This window comes from Crassostrea angulata, chromosome 3 (genome assembly GCF_025612915.1).
Source record: "Crassostrea angulata isolate pt1a10 chromosome 3, ASM2561291v2, whole genome shotgun sequence".
Taxonomy (NCBI): Eukaryota; Metazoa; Mollusca; class Bivalvia; order Ostreida; family Ostreidae; genus Magallana; species Magallana angulata.
Window position 1 is genome coordinate 24,146,213 of NC_069113.1, and position 14,574 is coordinate 24,160,786.

Sequence of the window (14,574 nt, forward strand, 5' to 3'; positions counted from 1 at the left end):
ATATTTGATTTCATTGTTATATCAAAATAATTTTGTGACATATGTTTTTTTAAAACAGGTCGATTTGAATAGATTTACTTTATTCTCCGAAAATGAAACTAAATAAAATAATGACCGAACTATCAAAATTGCTACGTCAACACTAACGACTTCCGGTAAACGATGGCTTCTGTATTTACAACTGTCAAACAACTTGTGGAGGAAAATTCGCAAGAACAGTTCTTGGATGCTGCTAAACTACTGCTAAAGTTTGCAGATAATGTTATCAATAATCCGACTGAACCAAAATATCGGAAGATACGACTTGGAAATCCCACAGTAGAATCCAAATTACTCCCGGTTGCTGGGGCTTTGGAGTGCTTGTTTGAGATGGGATTTGTTGAGGTAAAATAATACCTAATAATTGATTTATCAGTCCGGGTAATTTATCGAACTATCTGGAAGTAATTATTGATATTTTGTTAACAAATGATGAAAAACCTGACCAGAGCGTTTTGGCAAACATATTTTGTAACTTCTCTGCTTTACACATCAACTTTGAATATATTATTTTGCAAGGAATGAATGCATGTCAATGTAACGGGAATCACAAAGATCTCCCTCGAAGATATTTCTTCATGTTTTTTCCACTGGCAGGAGTTACAACCTTTTAGTTGCAAGGGTCCATCATGACGTCAAATGTAATCGAACAGGTGAAATAATGACAGACCATATCAGAATTCGAATCCAGCCCCTGAATCTCTTGTCAGGTGCTCTACTAACTGAAATATCTGCTGTCAGTGATCAAATTCAAGAGTATGCGTCCTTTCACTTGGTTTTATTCATATGTCAGATGTATCATGACGATTCTCTGAAAGAATCAAATACAAATACAATTTTACAAATCACTCACACACACCTTTATATGAACGCAACAAATATAACAAACAATAACGCCTTTTAAGTATTTAAATAAAAAATAAAGGTTCACAGATGTAATTGTTGTTCAATAAACTTGCTTACGTACTATAGATTAGTAATCTAAACAAACAATATACGTAAGTAAATAATTACAATTTCTTACCAAAATTTGATCTCTGTAGACACTAGTAAACAGAAGTTACATTTCAATGTACAAATAAACAAGTTATAACGTTAACGACATCATAGTCATAACAACACGTGCAACGTTGTGCCAAAAATGTAACGTGCCAATTATTTAATGTATAAACATATAAATAAGAATAAACAATTCTAACAACCAGTATTTAAACTAGCTGATCTGAGCCTCACACCTTCATTAAAAAAAATTATATTAGGGCAGGCCCACCTCGCAAAGGGAGTCTTAATTGTAACATGTATATATATAAGAAAATCAGTGGAAAATGGAAGTTGAAACAGGGGTACTGACAGTTAAACAATTTTCTTCTAGCTCATTGGTGCTGCCATATTGACTGTCATTCTGTTCAACAAAGTTAAAAATAACTTACTATTTTTTGATAAAATTCATTTTTACATAAAAAGTACAAACATATTTTAGTAAGTCAATAGGTAAAATGTACACATTGTATAAAAAATGTATCAAAATGGGTACCACTGACTTTCCTTACACTCCCTTCTTTTCATTTTTTATTGCTTATTTGTTCTCCCCCTCCCCCTCCCACCCCCTCCCCCCAAACTTCCAATTTTTTTTTACTCTGTTATCAATTTCTGTTTTGTTATTATTACATTTTTTTTCTTTTCTTTCTCATTTTTCTCTACACTACATATACTTTTTTTATTTTCAACCTTAGGCTCTTAGCAATTAACCATCATTTTTCTCTATTTTTTTTTTATTTTTTTTCATTTTCCTATCATAAGCTATTTGTTTTGTTTATTTTTTTGCACTGTACCTCCTTCCAATGCTATTTATAATATTAATCTATAATACAAAATTCAGTTGCAATATATAATATGTATATATATCTTATATAAAATTATATAATTACTCATATTATACCTTGACTACAGGAGAGAACATAAATAGGCATTATGCCTGCTGTTCAATCCATTTCAATGTATCTATATACTTGAATAAAATACTTCTTAAATTAAATTAACAATGTTATCTTGATTATTAACTGACTTGCGCATTTTGACGTAGATTGCCTCTAAACTCTATTTGAAAACTTTCTAAGGTTTAAATCAAAAGTAATTTAAATGACAATAATTGACTATGTAAAGAAGATAAATTTCAACTGTGCTTAAGTCAAGAAAAATGACTGGTTTTAGGTATGTCTTATCAAATTATTAGATGAAAATAAGAACATTAGCATCGAGGAACTGATCTTTTAGATATTGAATAACATTTCAAAAATTTAAATTTATTAAGATATGATTTAATTCTGGTTCTAACATGGTTTCTGACTGGCTGAAAAGATTAAATTTATATCGTATAAAGAATGTTGCCAACATCACAGTAAGACAAATGTCAAAAATGTATCAATCTGCCTGATGTTTCGTTTGAATTTTGTACAATTTAATGTTATTTTAAAGGTCAAACGATCGACTGTTTAATCTACAATTAATAGCAAAAAATTAAATCACAAGGAATGAATTCAATAGCTACCCAATTTATACTTACGTAAAATGGGTTGGAACAGTTTACGCTTTTTTATAACCCACTTCCCGGTTTATAAGGTGTAAACTGCCTTAACCCATTTTATATTTGTGTAAATTGGGTAGCTATTGAATTCATTCCTTAAATGAAGTTGACAAGCATTGAAAGAAGAAATAAAAATTTCTCATAATCATGTACCTTTCTTCAACTTTTTCTGAATTTACAGATGAAACAAGAATGTCATAATATTGACTGAGCACTCGACGTTAGTGTTAACTTTGGGTAGGCTGGTGGATTCTACTGTGTGCTTTTCAAATCAATTTTATTCTCTCTTTTACACAATATGAAACTGCACTGTTTCTGTTTAAACCCCAAAAATCTGCAATTGGCCCAACGGTCACACTGTTTACATATTGTAAATCAACATCAGCAGTCTAATACCATTAACTGTACAGGAATCATTAAAATTCGTGGGGGCCAATTCTCGTGGATAGCCTAAATTTTACAGGTTCGTGGGGACATAATTTTGTGTATTCTCTTAAACCTACAGAAGGAAATATGATTTTATAACCCTAATTTATTAATTCGTGGAGGAGATGAATTTGTGGATGAAAGGTACACACAGATTCCACAAAAATTGAGCCACTATGAAATCTAAACATTCCACAGTAGCTAGTATACATTTAATTACAGGGCAAGTCATGAAACTTAAGAAGTTTTTTTTCTTAATTACTGCTAGAATAATCTCTCAATCATCGTAACAAGCCCTTACCACAGTTGAATGATGTTTCATTTACTATCATCATGCTTATATAGTTGATAAATCTGAGCTGAGCTGCACAGTAATGATTTTGACGCATGCAATAGGAGGTATACTGAGTTTATGAACTATCAATCCTTTACACAAAACATGAAACTTGAAATTATTCTGAAAAAAACTTGTGCTTTGAATTAACGTGCTGTAATGGCAATCTGAACTTTCTAGTTTATTCCTAATCTTCTTAATTATACTTTAATTACTCTATGTGCTTCTGTTCTTTAAATATAGATAAAGTTTTACTTTATAACAAAACTAAAAAAAAAAATTTCAATTTTTTATGACCTAGGCCCTAGTACCAAGATACAGTCTGGAATGGGAGGCTATAGAAACTATGATTGTATCATTGTAACAATATAAAAATAATAATAAACTTTCAATCTTTATGTTGGTTTGTTTTCACCATGCAGTTAAAACTCCATAGTCAGGACACTTGGAATTTCCTTCCCCAAACTTCTTTTAGCATAAGGATGGATTTCTTAGAAATCCAAGGGTTAAAAGACTCGATATATTTATCATAATAGATATTCAAGATAGAAAATCTTGATAATAGGAAGGAAGCATTTAATAAGATACTTATCTGCATCAAGTTTGCTTTCATTTTAATTGATAAAATCAGGGAAGTACATTACAAAATTTGAGTAGAGTTCAAGTGTGTTATTTAAAAATCTTATAATGTTCTGTTTTGTACATGATGTGACAAAATTTGATTGAGACAAAGTTCATTCTGTATACAGTTGAAAATGATATTGCTAGAACAAAAAGCTTAAGGGACTTCCAGTTTTGATTTAAAGTGTTAATTTGTTATGGTACATTTAATAATTTGAAGTACATTTACATAGTAACAGTAGTTTTATCAATCTACCTTGCTTTCGGTTTGATTACAATATATAAAAAAATAACTCTCATCTATTTTCTTTAATTTAAATTTCTATTTTTTAAAAAGGGGGGTGGGGGGATTGCTAGAGAGGCCTCAAACTGACAATTAATAAATATACAAGATGTACCTTAATTGAAAATAGTGATGAATCTTGATTACCTGGTACAACAATGTATGTAGCATACTGGGCTTTCTATACAATAATTAATTGTCAAATACCTGGTAAGTTCACATTGATTAATAACATATAGATGGGAGTCTTAATTGAGGATGCTTTATTCAAAGCAGTTTTGGTAAAGTTTTACTTTGGCTCATTCCAGGATGGGGAATTCCTGACATTACCACCAAACACTTCCCTTGAAATCATAAGACAGATTCGAAAGGATTTAAATGAATATGTTGAGACGATGGGGAAAGTAAATGGAGAACAAGCATCACAGACTCCAACTCCACCAGTCACCATCAGGGCACCTCCTCAAGCACCTGCCACCACTGGGGCACCATCTCAAACACCTTCCACCACCAGGGCACCACCTCAAGTACCTGCTACCACCAGGATGCCACCTAATCCTCTACAGGATAAATCTCAGCAGGAAATTAATGTAAGAATCTTTGTTCTAGGTATTTTAAATTCTAATTATAATTAGTGAGATATCGTACCATAAATTTCCTAATTTTATGCAAGTATTCAATATTGAGATGAGATTCTTGATGATTTGTTTCAAATTAATGTGAGAGTATATAAAATTATGAATGCCAAAATTTTCATTAAATTTTGTATTGGTCATAACTGTCGGAAAAATAAAAGTGAGATTTTTGATTAAGCATGACCTCATAGTCAAGTTAAGGAGGCTGGATGATCAACAAATGAACCATCAGATCCACCTCATATTTTCAAAATGATTTGTATAACTGTAAACTATTACTAAGTAAATAAACATTTCATTTATTTTAACTTTAAAATTTGAAATTTTTCTATATCTTTATATAGAGCTCTTCTTTTTAATGAGATTCATATTGTCTAAAAATGGCCATGACCATTCAGCCCTCTTAATAATCCAGAGAGATATAAAAATGTAGAGATGTGTTTGATTGGTGCATTGGTGGCTTAAAGCCATAAATTTCTCTATGTCTAAATGTCGTATTTTTTTCCTTTAGCAAATGGAAAGAAGGTTCTTTAGCAAAATACAGAATAGTCTTGTCCATGTTTTGATGTATGAAGATCCAACACTTCAAAAGAAAGCAAGAGCTATAATCCCAGTAGAAACCTTGAAAAAGGAAGCTCATAGAAAGTTAGAGGAAATCAAGAAAGCTGAAAAGGCAGCAGTGACAAGCATAGACTTCAGAGACCTCATGCTGTTGGAATTATTAGCATGGTTCAAAAACTCTTTCTTTAGCTGGGTGGATGCACCAAAGTGTGATAACTGTGGTGGAGAGACTCAGAGTGTTGGAATGGCAGAGCCAACTCCAGACGAAATCCGATGGCAGGCCAACAGAGTGGAGAACTATAAATGCAACAGATGCCAAAGGTTCGTCAGATTTCCCAGATACAATCACCCTGAAAAACTCCTTGAAACCCGGTGCGGCCGGTGTGGGGAATGGGCCAATTGCTTCACTCTGTGTTGTCGGGCTGTGGGCTTCGAGGCCAGGTATGTGTTGGACTGGACCGACCATGTTTGGACTGAGGTGTACTCGGAAATTCAAAAAAGATGGCTGCACTGTGATCCATGTGAAAATGTCTGTGATAAACCTCTTCTATATGAGGCTGGATGGGGCAAAAAACTGACCTATGTTCTGGCTTTCTCCAAGGACGAAGTTCAAGATGTTTCTTGGAGGTATTCTGCAAAACATGCGGAAATGCTTGGTAGAAGAAATGAATGCAGGGAGTCTTGGTTGGTGCAAGTGGTTCACAGGCTGTGGAAAGCTAAGGAGCCGAGTAATTCCCCAGAAAGAAATGAGGAGATGAAAAGGAGGCTACTAATAGAGTTGGTAGAGTTCATGACCCCTAAATCTAGTGATGGCCAAAATTTATCAGGTGAGCTTGATTTTTTTTTTTAAAGAAACATGCTTATGTTAATGCCAAAGTATAGAATTTCAAAATACATGTAATGTAAATACCACAAAGTTTAGTGTAGAAATACTTATACAAGAAAATAGCTTATAAGGTATTACCTTTGAACTTTAGGAAATATATTATATTGAAATACCTACAGTAATAAGGAATTGGCAATGAAGAAAACCAGGTTTATACGAGTATTAAGTATTGCATTTCCTTGGTAGTACATGTACCGTACATATATTTATACAATACCTGTGTCGGTACATCAAATTTTCAGAATTTTAACCTTGAACAATTTGATACTGTGGTTTCATCAATATTCGTTGAATACCAATTTTCGTGGATTACGTTGTTGAGTTGATCCATGAAATTAAATATTCATTGAAATGCAATTTCTATTAACATTTTGTATTGAATGGGTCATTGGCCACGAATTTACGTATCATTGAAACTGTGATTTTCACTTTATCCACGAAAATTGATACCCTTGAATATTAATGAAACCACAGTAATTATCTATTTAATAACAAGGGCCAGGAGTATACCATTTCAATTTTTTTTTCATTTGTTTATCCATCACAGGTAGAACAACTGGTTCCTTGGCTTGGCGGATGGCTCGAGGTGAAATAGGTTCATCCCAGGCTCCAACCAGTGCAGAACCCTTTGTATTTAAACTCACAGAAGAAGAACGGAGGTCGAAAGTTTTTCATGTAAAGTACAGCTGTGCCAAGGATGAATACATCAGGGTGTCGAAGAACAGCGAGGTGATCAAGCCATTTTCCTCCTGTGTGAACAAGCAGCAAAATGTATTTCGGAAGGAAGAGAGGGATTGGAAGATGGCTTATCTTGCCAGGACTGAGGGCTCTTCTTCCGCAGAAATTTCCTGGAAGTTTGACTTTTCAGGTGAGGCAAATCCTAAGATATTATCAATTTTTAATTTCCTCTCAGTCCAGTCTAGTTTGAGATCACGAGGTTCGCCTGTAGTATTTATGGGTCATTTTGTTTCATATGTATTTGCCAAAATGTATTTGACTTGGGCTTATTGATCTGTAAATGTGCATGCATAATGTATGGAACCCAAGGTATTTATGTTTTGTTCTATTATAGATTTTTAAGATACAGTCAAACTTCGTTATCTCGAACTAGATGGGACTGTTTAAAAACTTCGAGATACCCAGGTATTGGAGATATCAAGGGTAAAATGCTAAAAAAGTAAGTGGTTGGAACTTACAAATCACTTCGACATATCCATTGTATTCAAGATATCGGTGTTCGAGATATCGAAGTTCAACTGTATATGATAATAAATTAAAATAAAAATAACTAATGGTTATTAGTTATATTTAGGTATGGAAATTGACAAAATAGAGATTTGTACATCAAGTCAAACTTTCGAGAATGGAGTCATATCATGGCGTTTGTGCAGCAAAAACCAGTGTGCAATGTTGACAGGTGAGAACGCCGGACAAAAACAATACTGTGGTTTCATTAATATTCAGGGGAATCAATTTTAGTGGATAAACTGAAATTCACAATTTCAAGGATACGTAAATTCATGACCAATTACCCTATCAATACAAAATGTTTATAAATTGCACTTCAATTAACATTTAATTTCCGGGAACAACTTAACAACGAAATCCACAAAAATTGGTATTGAACGAATATTGAAACCACAGTAGGCAATTAATGATGTAGAGTTGCAGCCATCATTCTGGAAATGTTAAGACAGTTAGAATTGCTAATTATCGATAAGACTATGATACGAGCTGCAGTTCTTATCAAAACTTGACAAATGCACATTTTCCTTACAGTTGGTGAACTATTAAAATTTTTTAAGGTTTTAAAACTCCAGTGTGATTAACCTAGTTTCAATCAATATCTTATCAACATATAGTCATTTCAATAATATCAATTTAACTACCGGTAATTAAGAGATTTACCTATAAAATACTAAAAATAGAACAGACAATGATGAGGTTTGAATAAAAACAATGCCTTTATTCTGCCATAATTGTTACGACTGCCGCCTTTTTGAATTTATGCCAGTGACTTATGGCACATGTTTATACATATATTACTTTTGTAAGAATAATACAGTTTGAAAAAAAAAAATTCTAACAAAAATTTTATCTGCAAAACACACATTATATTATCATCTAATATTCTACTACTGTACAGTTATTGCTGAGATCAAAGAGATGCGGCGGACATTATTCTCCAATATACCACGAACGTCATCAGTAAATTATCAGATCAGAAATACCTATTTGTGTGGCACTGATCATGAAAGTACAACTTCAAACCGTAAAAAGTTTTAAAACCATGTCAATTTCAGGTGTTAGTTCCAGTCAAAACGATGTGTATTGTCTCAAATGTTTATTTTTAAGAGATCAATGCGACTGTTCCTAGGACCTCCCTACCACATTTTCACTGCATGTTTATACATAAAATATATATGTGTAGTAGTAATAATCGTATTAAATTGCCCTTACAATATTAGAATTATGATTAAAAGATATCTTATAAATAAGTGATGAGTATTAAAAATCCATAGAAAAGTGTGTTGTCTGCATGTGATTCCTTTGATCGATACATCATGTAAACATTACTAACAAAATCGTTGGGGTTACACAGAACAGACGTAAAAATGAAATAGATTGTCTCTCTATACAAGAAATGATCTGTAGAAATACTGGGCTGTTAGTAGAATAGAAATAAAGTTCTTGTTTTCGTGAATGTTGCAGGATAACCTCCTTGGTCTCAAAATGTTGTTTGAAATATAAAAGCCTCGGCTTTTATATTTCTAAACATTTTTCGATCTTGGAGGTTATTCTGCAACATTCACGAAAACTCATACTTTATTTCTTAATTCTTATCATATATTATATAATGGGGAACATTACCAATTACTGAGAATGCATTCAGGGGAGATAATGTGCAAATGAAAATGACCTATCGTTACCTTTGTTTTCACTCTTAGGAGACCCAGAAGTTAAGACCTACAGCGAGCTCTCTGGAGAAGATGAAATGACTCTTACGGCCATGTTGAGTGGAGGGAAGGGAGAAGTTGCATGGCAACACACACAGATGTTCCGACAGAAAATTGACGACACAAACTTTCATCCTTTAGACGTTAAAGTTTTCTTTAAGTAGTTAGTACATAAAATTTTGTATAAGTGACCTTAATTTCAAGTTCATTTTCTATTTATACATGTAAGTCAATGTACGTGGTACAAGAAAACACATTTTGAATAAGCATTTTTGCTTATTTTTCTGTTGTAATAGAATATTATTGGTCATGGGGATGTTTTTTTGGTCTTATTCATGCAGTAAAGTAAGAAAATATAATTAACCATTGGTCATAAAGGGATCAACCCTCAATCTGTGAGATGATAAAAAATTTCTGTTTACAGCAGTAAAATATAATATGGTTCAGGAAATCTCTGCATTTTTAAGAAATACATGCATACTAGCCATTTATATTGATAAAAGGGTTTGGGAAATCCTATCACCCAAAACATGCATACGTGTATATAACATTCATGTTTTGGGGTTTTTTCCCCCACATTTTTCATTACTGTTTTTAATATCTATGCAAATTTCATTAAATATGTTTCACAGTTGCCATGTAAAGAATAAAATGTCACAGTGATCAAGAGTCAGTTGGAAAATGATTGAATTTAAATTCCCTTTCCCTTGCACTGTCTCTTTCCTCCCTCTCTCTCCATGTACATGATTGTTACAGTAAAATAATACTGCTGGATTCTTTATTGTTAATATACAGTATTTGTGAGTTCAAAGGAAATTAATATTTTTATAAACATATATCAAAGGTTTTTTAAAGATCTTTGTAAAATTCTATAAATGGAAATGCCCAAATTGTACATACATGTGTTAAATATAAATGAATTATGAACTGTGTTTTATAAAACGGTACTAATTTATTGATAAATAATGAATGCAATGGTTTGCTGGCAAGCTAATACTGTGGAATCATTGGATTTTGTGGCAGCTCATTTTTCGTGGGTATGCCTCTCGTTCACGAATAACCATCCTCCACGAATAAAAAAAAATAAGAGTTATAATTCTTTTTGTAGGTATAAGAGATTACACGAAATTACATATTACCTGTAAATTTTAAGCAATCCACGAAAATTGCCCCCCCCCCCCCCCCCCCACGAATTTTAATGATTCCATGATTCCACGGTATATGAACAGGCAAATGATTATTCATGAACATGTACATAGTACGTGTATACCATGTTTTATTTACCAAGAATCTAATTTATCTTTTTTTTCTGTGATGAATTTTTAATCACAGTGATACATGTATACATATTATGATTAATTTACACATTGACTGTGTCTAACATGTACATTATCATACAAGAACAGTAAGATATTGATCCTGTTATTGCTGAACAAAGTTGCAATTAAAAAATAAAGAGATTTGACATATACCCAGTAATTGGCATTTTAGGGGTACCGTCATAATATTATTTTTTGTGTAATGTTCAACTTCATTATTTGTAACAGGCATGCAAGAGAATGCATTATATTTGTGATTTGTAAAATGTGATTAATAATTTATTTATTATTATGAATGTATGAATTGAATAAACCTTCATTATAAAAATTTGTGTTGGTTCTTCCAAATATTAATGATATTAATATAATGAATTCAAAAGCGATCAACCTTTAAACCATTTCATTTACAGGTACACTGTAGATAATTTCCTCTACTATATAATAATTATTATTAGGTTTAAGAAATAACTATCTTTAAAATTTTTTTCAAGATCAGTGCCTGCATGATTAAATTGATACAAATCATTCTTAAGGAGGTTGGCACCTGAAATAATACCGGGTAGTACCGGTAATATCAATCATCTGAAAACCACTTGGATATAAAGATGGGGACCTAAAATGTTCATTTATTTTATTTGTGACCCATGTCACATGCCATTTTTTGGAAATATAGGGCCCCAAACAGAAATGATAATTTTTCTGAAATTTTTGCTAAAATTTGACATAGAAATTGATAATTTGAAGAAATCAAACAAATATTAATAGTTTGGACTATTATTAAGCTATGATTTTAATACAGTATGAAGTTGAACACATGTAGTGACTATAAAAGTAAAATCTAAGTTTAAAAACTTTTGCTTTACTGTGGCTTCAAAGGCCAGTACATAATGAACACAACAACAAATGTTGCAAAATTTTGGAGTAATCAAATTATAATGCAAATAAAAAACATATCACATATTACAAACCTCACCAAGACGAGTATCAGACCACCTTTATCATATCATATGAAAATCAAACGTTATGATCTTGGATATTCATGGATACTGTTTTGACAAAATATCATGCATCATCTGTTAAAATTTTTTATGATAATCATATGTTCATTTCATACGGTATAATAAGATACAATGTTTATCAGTACAATAATATAAAATTACAATATTGCATCCTATCATGCTTGCAATATATATCATAAAATACTGTAATAAACAAATGACGAGATATGATACTGTAACACATGATATGACATTGTATGGTGTTTTAAATTAATTGTATTTGATAACATAATTAAATATCATAATACATAATATATGATACAATATTGTATTATATGATACAATATCATATCACATAATTAATACATCACAATGTTATACATCATGATATCTTATTGTATAATATAGTATGATTTTGTATTGTATGATACTGTATCATATGATACAACATAATTTGATACAACATTGTATCATGTCATATGATACAATATCATGTGATAAAGTCAAATAATATATAATACAATATCATATTACAAATATTGTATCATCTGATACAATATTACATATAGCAATATCATATAATACATTTCATGTGATATAATAATATATCATATATACAATAACATATCATATGATTCAATATTATATATTGCAATATCATATGTAACAGTATCATATGATAGAATAATATATTAATGATACAATATCATTATAAAACATTGTATCATAATATACAATGCTATACATAATTAACAATATCATGAAACAATATCGTATCATAAAATATCAAATAAATTGATACAATATCATATCGTATAATATAATTTTTAACAATATAACATATTATATAATATTGTTTCATATTAAACAATAGTGTATCATATCATACATACTATATCATAGGAATCATGTTATATCATTTAACAGCAAACACATCTATCAATCAGGTTTGAGTGAGGTAGTGGATTTTTTTTAGCATCCTTGATAATGAAGATCAGGCTCTGCATCTGAAGCTACCTCTACGAATCATTTATATTATAGTTAAATCAACTATCTATAAAACATGCGACCCGTTCCAAAAAACTAAACCTCATCCAGCATCTGAAACCTATGGCTCAGATTCAGCATTCAAGCCTGTCAGGAGCATCAGTATCATAAGACACATCATCCATGCAAGTTTGGTGATGTAAGGACCAGTAATAACTATGATCTATTCATCAGAGGGCACCTGATCAAAAAACTTTAACCAGTCTTTAAACCTTAACCTCCTCTAGCATCCGAAACCTATGGCTCAGATTCAGCATTCAATCCTGTCTGGTGCATCAGTATCATAAGATACCATCCATACAAGTTTAGTGAAGTTAGGACTGGTAGTAACTAAGATATAATCATCAGAGGGCACCTGCTCCTAAAACTTTAACCAGCTCTTAAAACTTTAACCTCAAGCATCCAAAACCTATTGCTCAGATTCAGCATTTAAGCCTGTCTGGTGCATCAGTATCTTAAGACCCACAATCCATGCAAGTTAAGTGATGCTAGGATCAGTGATAACTAAGATATATTCATCAAAGTGCACCTGCTCCAAAAACTTTAACCAGCTCTTAAAACTTTAACCTCCAGCATCCAAAACCTATGACTCAGATTCAGCATTTAAGCCTGTCTGGTGCATCAGTATCTTAAGACCCACCATCCATGCAAGTTAAGTGATGCTAGGATCAGTGATTACCAAGATATATTCATCAAAGGGCACCTGCTCCAAAAACTTTAACCAGCTCTAAAAACTTTAACCTCCTCAAGCATCCAAAACCTAAGGCTCAGATTCAGCATTCAAGCCTGTCTGGTGCATCAGTATCATAAGACACACCATCCATGCAAGTTTGGTGAAGTTAGGACCAGTAGTAACTTAGATATTGCTATCAAAGGGCACCTGCACCAAAAACTTTAACCTGCTCCAAAAACCTTAACCTCCTCCAGCATCTGAAATTCTGTATTCAGATTCAGCATCCAAGTCTTTCAAGTCCATAAGTAGGTCCAAATGCATCATCCATGCAAGTTTGGTGAAGATAGGACAAGTAATAACTTAAATACAAGACCTGCAACAAAAACTTTAACCAGGTCCGGACGCCTATGCCGACGCTGGGGGTATAGGCAAGCATAAGCTCCCCGACTTCGTTTCAGTGAGCTAAAAATTATAGTAATGTCATCTTTCCAAAACTTTGCATACAAATAAACATACATTTAATGCCTCATTTGAAAGTAAAACAAGTAGGGGTCACATCAAAAAAAGAAATTGAGATATAACATGAAAAAAGCTAACTTAAGGCCAAAATTGGAGTTAATTTATGCCAAAATATATCGATAGAAATATCAAAATATTGTTTAAATATGTTTTTTAGAACATCATGAATATATGGTAATACGCAAACTATCTAGAAGTTTGGTCTGCGCTGAAAATTAGGAAGCTAATTTTGCATTTCCTTCTTGAAAACCTTTTGCCACAAAATATAGTCCCTTCCTAAACTCTGTAAAAATGTACATGTAATTTTTTAAAAACGATTTAATTCAATATAGCTTATTTGGCATTTTAAAATATAAATATACTACTAGAATTAATATGTGATGCAGAATTTTTAGACTAGAGGTGACCCAAAATGGCTACCCAATACCTAAGGAGCGAACCTCTTTAAGGTATTTGATGTAAAACGACCACATTTTGTAACAATGAATAATTAATGAATGGTCCGATATTCTTAATCATGATATCATTTTGAAGGTGTTTTAAAAAAAAATACTCCGCCAAAGGAATTTTCAAAATTTTGATTATGGTCCAACTAATTACACCTTGAATGTTGCATTGAAGTCTATAGGCAACGTATGTTTTGTTAAGATATTGTAAAAAGTAACTTCAAATTCGTAAAACTCTCTGGGTTA

At 32.0% G+C, this 14,574-nt stretch overlaps 1 protein-coding gene across 1 annotated transcript; it reads left to right on the forward strand.

Annotated features, from left to right (window-relative positions):
• Positions 1–127: 127 nt before the first annotated feature.
• Positions 128–9,564, forward strand: LOC128177872 (peptide-N(4)-(N-acetyl-beta-glucosaminyl)asparagine amidase-like). The gene is made up of 6 exons (XM_052844771.1): positions 128–384; positions 4,596–4,877; positions 5,434–6,310; positions 6,917–7,237; positions 7,682–7,786; positions 9,318–9,564. The coding sequence occupies exons 1-6, from the start codon at positions 163–165 to the stop codon at positions 9,488–9,490; spliced, it is 1,980 nt and encodes a 659-aa protein (XP_052700731.1). The 5' UTR covers positions 128–162; the 3' UTR covers positions 9,491–9,564.
• Positions 9,565–14,574: the final 5,010 nt, after the last annotated feature.

Coding starts and splice junctions, on each gene's coding strand:
- LOC128177872 (XM_052844771.1), top strand. CDS start 163: ATGGCTTCTGTATTTACAACTGTCAAACAACTTGTGGAGGAAAATTCG. Junction 385..4,595: donor TTGAGATGGGATTTGTTGAG/GTAAAATAATAC, acceptor GGCTCATTCCAG/GATGGGGAATTCCTGACATT. Junction 7,787..9,317: donor CCAGTGTGCAATGTTGACAG/GTGAGAACGCCG, acceptor TTTCACTCTTAG/GAGACCCAGAAGTTAAGACC.